At 37.6% G+C, this 15159-nt stretch overlaps 1 protein-coding gene across 3 annotated transcripts in view; it reads left to right on the top strand.

The window, feature by feature from the left end:
* The window catches only part of LOC129726592 (uncharacterized), a 135944-nt gene that overhangs the window by 66976 nt on the left and 53809 nt on the right, over window positions 1–15159 (top strand). For all 3 annotated transcript variants that reach the window (XM_055683489.1, XM_055683487.1, XM_055683488.1), the window contains one exon: window positions 3237–4796. In XM_055683489.1, the coding sequence (XP_055539464.1) occupies window positions 4070–4796 (727 nt within the window). In that variant the 5' untranslated portion in view covers window positions 3237–4069. The remainder of the gene's footprint in view (window positions 1–3236; window positions 4797–15159) is intronic.

Below are 15159 nucleotides of genomic sequence, written 5' to 3'. Positions count from 1 at the left end.
AGTTAACCTTTTCCGACCGAGCCCACACAATTGTGTAGGTAAAAAAATATGGATAAAGCGATTCCTATAAACACTTGTTTCTCCGGTAGCAGCTGCAATGTTGACACTAGCGTTATGGGCAACACAACAATGAATAGGACGTTCAAAAACGGAAAGAGAAGGTTTTGTTCAAGTCACCTTCTATCTACGCAATTATATGGGCCCGGTCGGAAAGGGTTATTAAACGTAGAATACGAAAACGTTAAGAATACGATCGATTTGTTCATATGCAGACCCTGTTGAAAAAAAAGATGAAAAGAAATTGTGTTAAACATTGGTAGCCTCTGATGCTGATGCGCTAGTCTATCTGCTAGTTGCTATGAACTACTTAGTAGTTGATGGAGTTCTGAACATGATATGACAGGCAGCCGAGCTAACAACAGAACGCGAATCATCCTGCACGTCATGCAAGTGGCAATCTACTATGACAAGAAATTAATCACAGTTTCCGAATGTGCTTGGAAAAACACAATCGAATTGTTCTCGTGCCATATGGAAGCAAATACCAAAGGTGCAACTGTTGCGTGTTGCATATTGCCGATGTGCGACTGCGAGAAAGTTCTTTTCGTGCTGACGTTAGCTGGTGGCAGACATGAGGAATATGTTTTAGAATACACTCGATTGGGGTCAGTCAAATTGATGGTGTGAAGCGGTAAATTTCAGTAATATTACCTTTTCAGCTCTCGTTTTTAATAAATGGTTGATAAACTTGAAAAGACGTGTTGTTTAATTGACTCAAAATCATACGAAAAAAAAGTTGAAGATTGCTGTAGATATTCATAGGTAGAATACACATCACAATTTTCTGCGTTTGGTCGAGTGCATAGATAATTTTCCAATCGATTACTGTAAGAATGACGCTCGTGACGCTCCCGTTATTTTCTGTTTTCAATTTGTACCCACATAAATGTTGTCGTAAGAATTAATTCTACGTCAAAAGTAAACACTATATTTTAAATTGCAGTGAGTTGAATTTTTTTTTGATTTGGTTGAAACTAGACGTTATTACTAAACTTTAGGTAAAAAGTACAGGATGAAGAATTGTAAAACAATTTTTTTACTTTGGTGAATGCACTAATCTGCCTTCTCAAAGTCATAGTTACATAACCGTCTCAACTACCCTCCTTCTACATATGTAACAATAAGTAACTCAAACTCAGCCCCCTTGTCCCATACGTTACGTAATTTGTGTACGTTATTCTGTCACATTTTGACGCACTTCTGCATTGACTAGGGGCACCAAAACTCGATTAATTTAAAAGCTATAACTTTTTTTCGCGAAAAAACAATCAACAAAATTTGTACCTCGAGGAAGAATGTATAGTAGGGTGGGGCTTATTTTCAAAAATGTTCGCGGGACCTGTTTTCCCAGGCAAAAAGACCTCCTTGGGGTTCAATAAGCAACATATAAAAATTGGTTGAATTTCATTAAGGTCTAGAGATGGCGCAGAGGGCCTAAAGGTCAAATTTCAAACGAAAGCAATTTTAAAACAAAACATATGCCTATATAGGTAAACAGGTGATTTTGTAATCCTTTTGGTCGTATTTTTCGTCCGTTTTGCGTTAAATTCAACCGTTTTTGAGATATTCGCTATTTCAGTGTACACTCTTGCAATCTCGGGGTATGTGATTATTAGGAAATGCACAAGGTGCCTGTATAAATTAACACGTCATGTTCTCAAATATATTCTCTCAATAGACATCATTGTTCCTCCGAAGAGAGTGCAAATGAGAAAGAAAGAGAATGGAAAAAGGGAAACTAAAAAAAGTCAAATGCGTGTATTGCTTGTATTTCATCTTAAGAAACTAGTAAATTTCTAGTTTGTGATGCTCCATATTTTCGCTTTTCCTATTCTTTTTCTTTCTCTTTTGCACTCTTTTCGGAGGAACAATGATGTCTATTGCGAGAATATATTCGAGAACATGACGTGTTAACTTATACAGGCACCTTGTGCATTTCCTTATAATCACATACCCCGAGATTGCAAGAGTGTACACTGAAATTGCGAATATCTCAAAAACGGTTGAATTTAACGCAAAACGGACGAAATTTACGCCCAAAAGGGTCACAAAATCACCTGTTTACCTATATAGGCATATGTTTTGTTTTGGAATTGCTTTTGTTTAAAATTTGACCTTTAGGCCCTCTGCGCCACCTCTAGACCTTAATGAAATTCAACCAATTTTTTATATGTTGCTTATTGAACCCCAAGGAGGTCTTTTTGCCTGGGAAAACAGATCCCGCGAATATTTTTGAAAATAAGCCCCACCCTAATGTATAGTTATGAAAGATTTTGGATGAATGTACGGTCTTTTAGCGGTAAAATGCATCTTTATAGGATCAAATCAAAATTGTTGTTTTTTTTATACTTTCGTGGAAAATTGTAGAAAAACATAGATTAGATTCTTGATAGGCAAACCAGCTATTTAAGCTGAATAACCTTTCTAATGAAGCAACCCATGTTAGCCTTTCGAAATCGCTTTTTTTGTTGAAAACTCATGAATTTTTTCTCATGTTGTGTAAAGCTTTTTTTAATTATTTTTAGTCATAAAATGGGTTTAAACATATAAACAGTTAATAAGTAAGGATTTTTCTCATATACGGCTCAAAAATTTTCCATTTTAAATTTATTTAATTAATTTTAATCAGGTCTGGTATTTTGATCCATTGATTTATCGATCTATTAACTTATTGATTTCTTTTCCAAGATTGGTTGTTTGCGCGATTATTTGAAGATGAATCTTTTTTTCTCAAAATAACAAATAACCAAACTTGTTAGTTGCAAAAATCTTCGTGTAAACTCAGCTCCTCTCATTTTGCATTAAAAATTCCAACTACATATTTGTTAACTGCTATATCCGAATTCCGTGTTCAAATAATTCTTCCCTATCATGCTGTTTATATTTATAGCACCATAATAAAATAATTCATTTTACGTGGCTTCCGAAACCTCACCACACAGCGGTAGTATTTTTTCCTGTATAACCACTGCGAGGCCTTCGGTGGAACCAATTGACCAATCTTTAGTTTTACTCTAGATCGCGTAATATATATTGCGATTGATAATCTATTCGTTCGCTCGGTGTCGCCTCTGATGCCGAAAGCAGAGTTCAGATTAACTTTTAAACCTAGTCACACTTCGCACATGTACCAATAACTAATTCGTAATATTGTCGTATTTTTTTTTCTATTCCAGATCAGAGCTTTACCCAACACAACAAACATATCCAATTCAGTTGCCTGAGGACAAACGGACGGTGATTTGATAGAAACTCTGAACCTTGGGCCATACTCTCCAAGCAAGCGAAATACGAAGTTGACGCTAAGCAGTAACCAATATAGAAATAGTCACCAATATACAGAGGAGTTCACCACATGCGCCTGGCGAAACTCGAGCGGTAATCGAGTTCAAGGCTTTCTTTACCGGTTCGGAGCGTTGCAGTGCAGTGCACGGGGAAGGGAGGTATCTAAACTAGTGGACCAGTTGACACCCATTCATTCACGGTAGTTTCTGCCGGCAGGTAGCGTCAGTGGTGCGTGCATCGCAACGAGGTGCCAACCAGTCAGTAGTGCGAGGGCTTAAGAATCCGCACAAAAGTGTGCACTAAGCATACGGGCGCCCGAATGTTGCTAATCGATACATATCGTCAGTGCAGTGCTGCGCGTAATTTAATCGCGTTCAGGTGTTTTATTGGTACATACACGTTAGAATATGTATCCTTAATGGTATGTGTGAATTCAATGCATGTGATATTGTTACGTAAAGCGGCAGTGAGAAGAAACAAGTTGCAAACTGCTAATTTCCGTTAGATAATTTCCATTCCAAAAGTTGCTTAGGCAACTAGTTTGCTACAAGGTGTACGAGTGAAGTCACTAAAACTTGTATGGAAATGCATAACTTAATTACTCTATGTTGGCACAAATCATCTAGAACTGCTGGTAGTTAACCGGCAAGTGTTTCTGCACTTCATTTGTAGAAGGCTAATTTCCGGTTTAGAATTGGAGAGTTGAAAATCTATCACTCTTAGAATGGCCTCCAGTGACAACCAGATGGCAAAAGAGTCCACGGACTCGAACCTAAATCAAGCTAAGGATGGTCAGGACGAGGTGGATCATGCCTTGAAAATTGCTGCCCCTTTACCGGTCAGCACCTCGTCGACATGTACGGTTTGCAGCAGAAACCAAAAAGCCAATGGAATAGCGAACGCGAACAACAACACTGGCTGCTCCCATGGCAAAACCCTGGATAAGTTCAATATTTTTCACCTGAGGCGGCGTCCAAAAAGTGACCCCGGTACGGGAACTATTGCTAAACATGCCCAACAGCAAGCAATCGCGACAGCTGCGGCAGCGAATGATGCCACCAAGAAAAGACGTCACAGTTTCGTGAAAAGTGCGTCGATAGCGCGTATCTTCGGAAACAACTACAATACCAAAAAGGGAGAACAGGATAGTGGGGCTCTGGTGAAGTTTCAACAGCTGAAACGGAGTTTTTTAGGCAGCGAAAGGTTCCACCAGAAGAAGGAGCCCATTGCTGCCGCTGGCGGAAACGAATCTCAAGACCTGCAATCGGGTTCGGGTATCGGGGAGGGATGTTACGTGAACGATAGTGAGACTGGTCCGAAGGCAATCAGATCCCTTACGCGGGGCCTGGGACGGCTGCTGAGAAGAAACTCCCACAGTATCGAAATAAGCCGACCCGATCCGGAGTACAAGGTGTCTTACCTGGGGAACGTGCTCACCGGCTGGGCTAAAGGTGAGTGTTGTGTTGTTATGAAATTATATCCATATTTTATTTTGTTCCTAAAAAAATCTATACAAAAATTTGAAAAAACAACGTTTTTTTCGGAAAGTTTTAACTTTTTATTACTACATGTTCAAACAACTATTAATGTTTAGCTAACGCTATGTAATTTTCGTGGAAAAAAATCGAAAACGTATTTTACTGATTAAATTTAAGATGGCGGCCAAAATTTTTAAAACCAATTTTCATAGACCTCGTGTCAATATTAGGCTGGCTTCAACGAAAATTTCACCTTTTAGAAGCTGTTTCAAGAAGCCATAGAATTTTGCCAACAAATTCCACGGAAAACGAAAACAATCATAAATAAATATTTTCCTCTTCTTTGTAGTTAAACGTTCTTCTGAGCTACTTCATTTGTGTACACGCAAATTTGTTGATAGTACTGTGTTTATCTCATATTAGGTAACATTTTGTTGAAAAATAGTTCTACTTGCATTATGAAAAATTAACAACATCGTCAAAAACGTCTTCTTCAGTGCATGTCGAAACAGCAAGCGCCGCAGCCAAACGCCAATCAAACCGGGCCGCGGATTCCCCCCGTGCAAGCGATAGCTTAAACCCTGACCTATAACACGTATTGTTGTACAATCGTGTTTCACGCTAATCATGGATAGGTTATGTCGCTTCTAGAAGGAGGCGTGCCGCGTGCAGTGCAGATGATGACTGCCTGGGGGTATCTGCTGGAGCCAAGCGGTTGGCACGTGATTCACATGCCGGAAAGGTTAGGATGTCAATTTCAATTAAAATAATTAATGCTCCGTCTTTGCTGCTGCTGCTGTTCTGTTCCGCAGCTTGGATTGTTCGTAACTGTAACTGGATTGGTTTATCGCTGTGAATAGATTGCCTTTTCGATCCAGCCAGCGAAGAACTGCCGTAATTCAGGACAGATCACCGCAACTAGATAAGCAAGCGAACCGGGCGTTGCAGCGTGCTGGAATTAACCGGATGCGATGCGATAAAATAGGTGCAGTTCCGTTATGCACTTTATCATAACATCACACCAGTTTCTAGGCTACCGTGCGCTAGTCAGACAAGGGCCACGTTCTGAAACTCCACACGATGGGGTAAATGAGTTTCTATCGCAGCATACCATTAACTTAACGAAACGAACCTCAAATTTCTTGACACTTTCAAAGCGATCGAGCTTGCAGCAGATGTAATTCCTTGCTGCAAATAAATATAATAGTCTAACGCCACCAGGAGCGCTCTGAACTATTAAGTTTGCTCAAGTAGAGCAGCCCGGAGGTGCTGAAAAGCAACAGGTGAATTCTAATTGTTTCATATTCCCACGTTTCCTCGTTTGCCGATTGGGCCTATCCTTTTGTTGTCGTGCAGTTGGGCTCCAGTTGACAATCAGGTGAATGCAATTGTCAAGAATAATTATCATAGCATTAGTGCTCTAACTAGCGGTTAGAAGTGAAATTGCCTCCAGCCTGATGCTTTTATTAACCTCTCTATATGGACAAGTAATGAATGACGTTGAGTGTCAGGTGCCTGGTGCTGGGCACTCGACTCGGTGAAAGAAAGAAAGTAAGGATAGAGAAAAGGTGTGTTCGATCCGAAGGCGAAATGCACTCAGCTAGTTACCAGATAGTCCCCTACATTTGTTGCCTGCCCGCCTGCCTTACGAAGTGGAGCACGAATGATCGCGATTGTCATCGCCCAACGTCGGTCGACCAACCAACGATTCCGCGCGGCACTGCCGAAGCACTTTTACGGTATGGCGACACCACCGGCAAGCACCTTGCGCTGCTGGCTTGTGGAATTTCAATTGTCACCATCATGGAACGAAACGGGCGGTGGTGCGGCGCACTTTTCCTTCCTTTTCTAATATGCTGCCAGGCGGTGTAATGATGATTCAACATTGTTGGAATTCGTAAATGGATCGCGCTGATTTAGATTTGTGGCCTCTTGTAAACTGACATACTTCAACGAATGATTGAAAATGGGGGTAGGTTGCCCATTAGCCTAAAAAGCAATCGGAAATAGTGAAACACTGCACAAAGGCTTATGAATAAGTACTGTCTACTGTCTACATTATTAGACTATGTGGAATATGTTGCCCATGTTTCAACTGTGTCTCATGATAACAATCAAATCTGGATGGCTTAATGAAAGTTAAGAAATAACGATTGCTAAATCGCCTCAGTGTATGTTATCTAAAATCACCGATGGCAACAAAGGCGAAAGCACGGTCATTATAGAAAACTGGTTTTTTCGTGCTTACGGAAGTATTCGCATATGAAATAAATCGAACGAAAAATAAATTTATTTGCACAAACAATTATCGGGAAATTTACGCTCTGAGGCAAGAAATAGAACAGTCTCCAATCAACTGTTGCTACTTGACAACCCAAGGACTGTTTCCAACCCACGTGTGGTTATATTATGATCGATTATTGTACTTTTCTTCCCACCTATACAGTAACCAAATAGAAACAAACATCCACCAGGGAAACAAGTATATCAAACAATCTATTTTATTTGATCTTTCTAATTTATCTGCAAAATTGATTTTTGCGAACCTACACCTCACGTACCCCTCGCATAAAAAGCGACTCCAATGTACACTCTTTAACAAATTATACTAAATTGAAACGGGGTATTGATATAGGATAACAAAGCACAACACATTATTTGTGGTCTCATTCAAATAAGCGGAATCATTAGTTGGCAAATGTTTTCTTTTCCTGCGTATTTTTAGGTGCCTTTAGGTGCCTCCTATACGGGTAAAACATTGCTCTGTAATGGCAGCCAAAATAATTCATAACCATAATTTTTTGCCTCGTGACTAAGCTTTGAAACAAAAGGATCATAAATATTTCTCATATGTTACTTATTCTGATTATCATAAAAGATTATCCTTATGTTTGGTGAAAAGTCAATGAGATTTAATTATTTCCAAACTTTCGAATTCATATCAATATTTAAAAACACAGTAAAAACCTTTTGTTGATATACTTTTGTAAGGATATATTCAACACTGGTCGACAAAAGCCCTACAGCTCAAACTGAAAACAATGAAAGATTATAGCTATTTAACCGTTCCTGTTAATTTTGGCACACCTAGCTGCCCTTGAAAGGCCATAGAATAATTGCTCGCCGGGTTCGTCGTTTATTCGTCCATTTACGGGAAAATTTCATCGAAGTTTCTAGAGACTTGAGACGATTAGGCGATTAGGAGCACCAAAATTCACATGAAGGGTTGAAAAGCTCAATATTTCATTTTTTGCCAGTTTAAGCTCTACGGCAAAATTTATATAATTCACTATAATTTATTTAAATTAAAGGAATCATTAAAGGGTTTAATTCAAATTAAAGGAATTAAATTTAACATTGATGCGTATTCATGACACGCATTTAAAAAAAATTTCGATAATAATGTTAGTTTGCTCATGAGTTGAGTGAGCAAAGAGTTTACTGGAAAACATAACCTCTTGAAAAAACAGGGAATTTTATTTCTGAAGTTGACTAAACACTATGGTGTCCCAAAAAAATTGATGTTGCAAAAATTAAGGCGATCGGCCCTAAATTTAAAGATAATTTTTTTATAGGCTTTTTTGTAGAACATTTGTACTTTCTAGAAAATTGTTCATAGGTTACCTAAACGTAATTTATAAAAAAAAAAAAATATATTTTTCAAGCCAAAAAAAAAATAGTTTTTTGCAATTCTTTTCGAATCCCGCATTTTTCCGAATAAATTTTCTTTTTGAATATTTGCATGGTTTAGTTCAGCGTCGCATTCGGTTATTTGAATCAATGTTCAGAAAAAATGTCGGTTGGCTTATAACTTAGTAATAAGTTTAAAAATTCGAAAAAAATCTGGGAAAACAGTTAGAACGAAAATTATGCTTTCAGTGCCTCCCCATGAAAAACTTTATGCTGCTCGGTATATGTAATATGTTTAAAGATAACCAAAAATTTTGTCAAAGTGCCTTTTCGAAGAAAACCTAGTATGCCTCATAAGTCATAAAACATGAGCTCTTCGGCAAAGTTTCTTGTTTTAAGATCACCTCAAAGTTTGCTGAAGACACTATGCGGTTATCTTATTCTAATAGAAAAGTAAATTTTCTATTTAACTTTCACGTTGATTAATAACTTATTTATCAATATCAAAAGATGCATTGTCTTATAGCTTAAAAATTCTCCAAATATACATTATTGCTATGGATAATATTTTAATAACTATTTAATTAATCGAACGAAAACGGCCATTTAAAACACTGTGCAATGGTTGAGTTTTCAACATAAACTATATCCAGACTAATGTTATTTTACACAGAAAATAGTCAAATTTCCTGTTCTGTTGCTTTCTAGTGCAGCGGTTCTCAAATTTTTTTGTACGCGTACCCCTTGTAGATATTTTTCATATCGATTGTACCCCCTGGCTTAAAATGTCCTCGCAGAGTGGGAGAGAGTTGTGGTAGATCATGTTGTGGAAGTCTAGTTAAGGTTTCAAATTGAACTATGGTTTGTTTAATTGCTACAGTCATGTTTTAAGAGCAAGATTGAACAACAAATGAAGTATTATAAAGAAAAATGTCTTTGTCCGCCATTACTGATTTTTCTTCCGCGTACCCCCTGAAGGCTTTCGAGTACCCCCAGCGTGGAGAACCGCTGTTCTAGTACATCTGATCAATTATGTAAAGATTTCATTTATTGGCATGTCAACTTTTTCAACATCAACGCGATGTTTTTTGACGTGTATAAGAAATGATTCCAAGTTTATGTGTTCCTGGCGATATTTGAGGCAGTACACTCGATTGTGATTATTCATTTTGATAACACAGTGCAACAAAAATTTACTTTTTGCTGCCTTGGCTTTTCAATATGATTTTTGATGTATTTTGATGCAAACACATTTTCCTGAGTTTGGACCTATTTCATCTTAACCCTTTCCGATCGAGCCCACACAATTCTCTAGGTAAAAAATGACGAATAACAAAACCTAAATCGAAGCAATTCCTATATGAAAACACTTGCTAGTTCCGGTTTTTTTTTTATTTTTCGTAGCAGCTGCGATGTTGACACTAGCGTTGTGAGCAATAAAACAATGAATAGGACGTTCAAAAAGCAAGAGAGAAGATTTTGTTCAAGTCACCTTCTACCTACGCAATTATATGGGCCCGGTCGGAAAGGGTTAAGGAGCAATAATGAATTTTTGAGAAATTGAAAATGTTGTATGTTTTTTCGACTCCATTTTTTAAAGTCAAATATAAAATTCTAAGGTTCTGACCGCATATAGGAATTTACTTACCCTTTTAGAAAAAAAAACAGATCTTGACAAAAAAAGACTTCAAAATGGTGATTAGCATTAATGGGTCAACTAATATCTAAATGTGGTAGTCAAATTATATCTCATATTGAGCAAAACAGTCCCAGATATCGATTGGTGGGTATCTGAGCAACGTAAAATGTCGGCAACATGTCAACTTTGCCATAATTCCCCTACAACACCGAAATAGGTTTATCTCGACGTAGGATTAACTTACATTGGGGTCTTTTTTACGCGGCTTATTTTTATGCGTTTTTTAAACGCGATTTCTCTACAATAACGCGGATTATTTTGACGCGATTTGGAAGATTATTTGTATGCGGTATTGAATGAGTTTAGTATAAGTGAATCTAATCTTAAATTTAACGGGGTACAATTAACCGCGTAGAAAATTATTTTATTTGAAATCTGTTAAAGCTAAACATATAAAAATGCAGTCCTGTCTGTCTGATCCATATAGACTTGAAAACTACTGAACCAATCGACGCGAAAATTTGTATGTAAGGGTTTTTGGGACCGGGAAAGGATCCTATCATGGTTTGAGGCCCCTCTTCTGGGAAGGAGGGGTCCTATACATATGAAACACAAATTCCTCCACACTTCGACAACTAAGTAAGTAAATGGAACCAAATTTGGCATATCAATGTTTTTAGGCATAAAAAAAACATGTCAATAAAGATTTGACACCCCTCCCTTTTCCGCAAGGAAGAGGTCCCATACAAACGAAACTCAAATTTCGCACATCTCGAGAACTAATCAAGTTAATGGAACAATATTTGGCACGTGAAAGTTTTTAGGAGTAATAAATATGTTCATAATGATTCGACACTCCTCCCTTTTCTGGAAGGGAGGGGTTCTGTACAAATGAAACACAAATTTCTGCAAATCTCTAGAACTAATCAAATAAATTGACCCAAATTTGGCAGATGAATGTTTTTAGGGGTGAAAAATAGTTCCATAATGTTTCGATTCCCCTTCCTTTTCTGTAAGGGAGAGGTCCCATACAAATGAAACACAAATTTTGCACAATTCGAGAAATAATCAACCGTGGATTTGAAATTAGCGTCTGATGTGTATTTACGGTCTCTGGACATCATTTTATTCCGGAAATACTCGGACTAGGTGGTATCGAAACATTTGATGCTGTTTTTCAAGGAACCGGAAGTTACCATCTTGAACTTTAAAATGGCGTCTGAAATTGATTTTCAGTCCCTGAGCATCATCTTCATTCTGAAAATATCCATACTAGGAGGAATTCGGCCATTTTAGTAAGTTTACCCGAAACCCGAAGTCACCACCTCGAAATTCTAAATGGCAACTAGGGTCTAATTGCGGGTACTTGATATCATCCCGATTCTAAAAATACCCATATTGAATTATATTTAGGCTTGTTTCCAGCTCTGATTGGTCAAAATTTGCATTCAAAACAAGCTTCTACGCTTTTCAATAGTGCAGTAGCTAGCAACACAAAATCACAATTTTCTGCATTTCGATGGATGCATAGCTAGTTTTCCTTTCGATTGCTGTAAAAATGAAGGAAATCGATTGAAAACTGACTGAGTTTTGAGCATTTGAAAATGGAAAATTTTCGTGACGCTCTCGATGTTTTCGGCTTTTAAATTTGCACCCCTATAATGTTGCCGTAAGACGTAACTCTACGTCAAAAAAAATAACACTGCAGGCACAATATCGCCAAGCGTAAACAAAATTCTTTCGAGTGTTCATGGGAATGCTGAGAATGAATATACGTTAGTCACTGATCAAACGAAATGATTCTGCCTGCGAACTTTGTAACGTTTGTAACTAAAAACCTAACTAACTAAAGATAATTACAGTGGTTAGTCCCACGTTACTGTTTCATACAACCTTAAGGGCAGTATACTGCCGTTCTACGCATATTTGTCCCATGTTCCAAATCATGCAAACGAGAGAAACGATGTTAAAGATTTACAATACTTTTGCGCATTGCGTCAATGTGACAAATGCAATTATGGGCTTCTAACCAGTTTGACCTTGCAATAGATTGTTTTCAATAAATCTAGTTGAAGGTTTTTCGATTTAACACTCTCCATAAAGATACCCACTGGGACAATAATGCCGAGAAATTCGCCTTCCAATATGTAATTTCTACGCATATCAGTCCCACCACGTGCATTCGATGTTTTCCAATACAAAGTTCGTACTGTGGATACAAGGCTGTTTAACCTTTTACGAAAATGATCACGCTAATCTTGTTGTCTGTATACCAAAGTGATGATAGTCGAGATGAAAGTTTAGTTAATTGATTAAGTATCAGAAGACTAACCATTACAAAGGGGAATTGTTTTTTAGATTGCCCATTCCTATCATATTTGAACGTTGATGGGCTTTCACCATTTTGGCTACACACAAAAGACAAAAGACAGTTCTTACAACTTCCAATTAGTATGAATCTCATGCGTTTATTTTTTTTATGCTCGAAAAGGAAGAGCATTCAGATTACAAACCAGCAAACATGGCTTAGTTATCCCTAACAAAGATATGAACGTACCGCATTTAAATTATCAAGCAAAGTGATTTTAGGTACCGAATTTCTGAAACCTGTAATGTACCAAACGTTGTTAGAAGAAGTCTTTAGTGCTCTGTAGCCCTGCCCATGTTATAAATGTGGGAATTAGTGGTTAGTGGGATGAATTAGAATAAAAAAAAACCTAGTGGGACAAATATGTGTAGAAAATCATCGATGGGACAAACAGACTTGGTATAGTTTTTCAAGATTTTTGGAACAAACAATGTTATTTTCAAAAGTTTTTCAAAAATATACGTGAAAATAGACTCATTGGTGATAAAAAACGAAAATCGACCAAAAGTAACATGGGACAACTATGCGTAGAACGGCAGTATACCTTGTAGTATTTTGATGTGTTTTTTTATTGAAATTTATTAGATAAATGGTACAAATTTCATGGCACTCCTTGTTTTTTTTTTTTTTTGAGTTAGCTTATCGCGATAGCTTTAAGCAGTTCTCAGTTTTTACTAACGCATCTTCTTAACGATGAACATTTTCACAAACCCGTAATTCTCTTCTAAGCGATAACGTAGCTTATAGAAGACTCCATTTTGCTTCAAAACTTTGAAACAATGCATATAAAAATTACTTTGAATTCTCAGCGTGAAAATCGCAACGCAACAGCAACGGAATTAAAAGCTACAACTTCCTCAGCAAATATTTTCAGTAGAAATCATATTCTCGTTACAACTTCATGTTGGGCAAAGACGAATTCTTCCTCCCCCCTTCCATCTTCCCCAATGTCTGGCTACTAAGTGCCCTGCACGAGGGATGAGCTGAACCTTCTATTGAGTTAACGATAATTGACAATTTAATTAAGTTTCATTCAGTGTCGCCTCCGCGAAATACGAACTTCAGCTGAGCAAAAAAAAACGGTATTAGTGTGGAGGAATGGGTCACCAGAGATTCCTACAAGCGGAAGAAACACGCTCGCTCATGATGAACGGGGCGGGCGGTGGCTTGGCGTGTGCTTCCAGATATTAACTTTATCGTCATCAACAAACCGGCAGGCAGTGGCAGGCAGATAATAGCTTAGCAAAGCAACAGGCACAACTTGTGACGACTACCGCCAGCTGAACAGCTGACTAAGAACGTGTGTTTGTGTGAGTGACGTGCCAAGAAAGCATCCCACAATCTCTAGCTGCAACGTGAAAACTGCTACCATGACGCTTTTAATCGGTAGGTACCTACGTGTTGAGGAAACGATCTACAGATCTGAGCTTATTTTTTTTAGCAGTGTGCAAGATTTTAATTTGCGGCGTCATCGGGGTGTCATTCAGGTCGGTTGGTCGGTGGATGTGATAATGAAAATTAAATTACCCAAACAATGGCCCTAATAGCGCGCCAAACGTTGCGGAGCGAAGGTGGCCAATGTTACCTGGGGGGGATAAATGCAATGTGATGCTTTTTCTGGTCTTATTTGTAAATGCAAATGAAATTAAAATATCATTTGCCTTTTGTTCTATGACAAACGCATGCACACATGACTGTTGCACTGAAACATGTTGCAAGTGTGATTGACAGAGATATTTTGAATTGTTGATCGTAGGAAATGGCATTTTTCTAGCTCGTAATCTAGCCTTGCCATAATAATACATATAATATTGACTAATTCAAAACGTTTGCGGTCGTTTTATGTTGATCTAACGGTGTTAAATGCCTCAATCTTCAGTGAACGGAATAGATCAATGTTTCTATTTTCGTTATCGATTGTTGGCTTTTTCCGTCATTCTATTGTTAAGCTTTTGAGGTCCTGGAGCGTGGATCCATGATTAGCGGTGTTGTTTCGCTGGTTCACACCCGCTTGTGGCGTCGGGTATGAGTTAATTACTAGTTTTCTAGAGCTTATTTTTTGCTGCTCTAGGTATATGTTCCACGAGATACAAAATTTGTCACAAAACTAGATTGAATTCTTATAATTAAACACTTGATAAGTTAAGTTGAACCGCCTGCTTTTCATAGCCCACTTAAATTTATTTTCCTCAAGCAACAATTTCTGACGACTTGAAGTTGCTTTAGTAACTTTACTCGGCAGGTGATGAGCTTAGTTGTCTTCTGTGAGATTGATGACATTGCTTTTCTATATGCGTGAACATGCGTTGAGTGTTTACTTTTTTTTATTAGCAATTATTATTAAAAAGATCTTTTTTTGGAAAACTCTTGTTATGGCTAGTTTAAGAATCTAGTGATTTCATTTGAAACCACATTTATTCGAAACAAACTCTGTCATTATTTGCATCGCCTGGGATACATTGTTGATACAGTTGCTGGTCTGATTAAACTAATCTAAACACCAACGTGGTGTTGAAAATATACGAACTGGCGATGTTTAATGACATTTTTTCATAATGAAAATGTGTATGATTATTCGGCCAATTTGAAAATGCGACTTATAAGTCGAAATGATTAAACTAAGTTCATTATTAATGTAAATTACAGTGCATTTAAATACGATGCATATTTATTATGCATTAAAAATCTAAATCAAAACA

This window comes from Wyeomyia smithii, chromosome 3 (assembly GCF_029784165.1).
Source record: "Wyeomyia smithii strain HCP4-BCI-WySm-NY-G18 chromosome 3, ASM2978416v1, whole genome shotgun sequence".
NCBI lineage: Eukaryota > Metazoa > Arthropoda > Insecta > Diptera > Culicidae > Wyeomyia > Wyeomyia smithii.
This window is presented reverse-complemented; position numbering and strand designations above follow the sequence as displayed.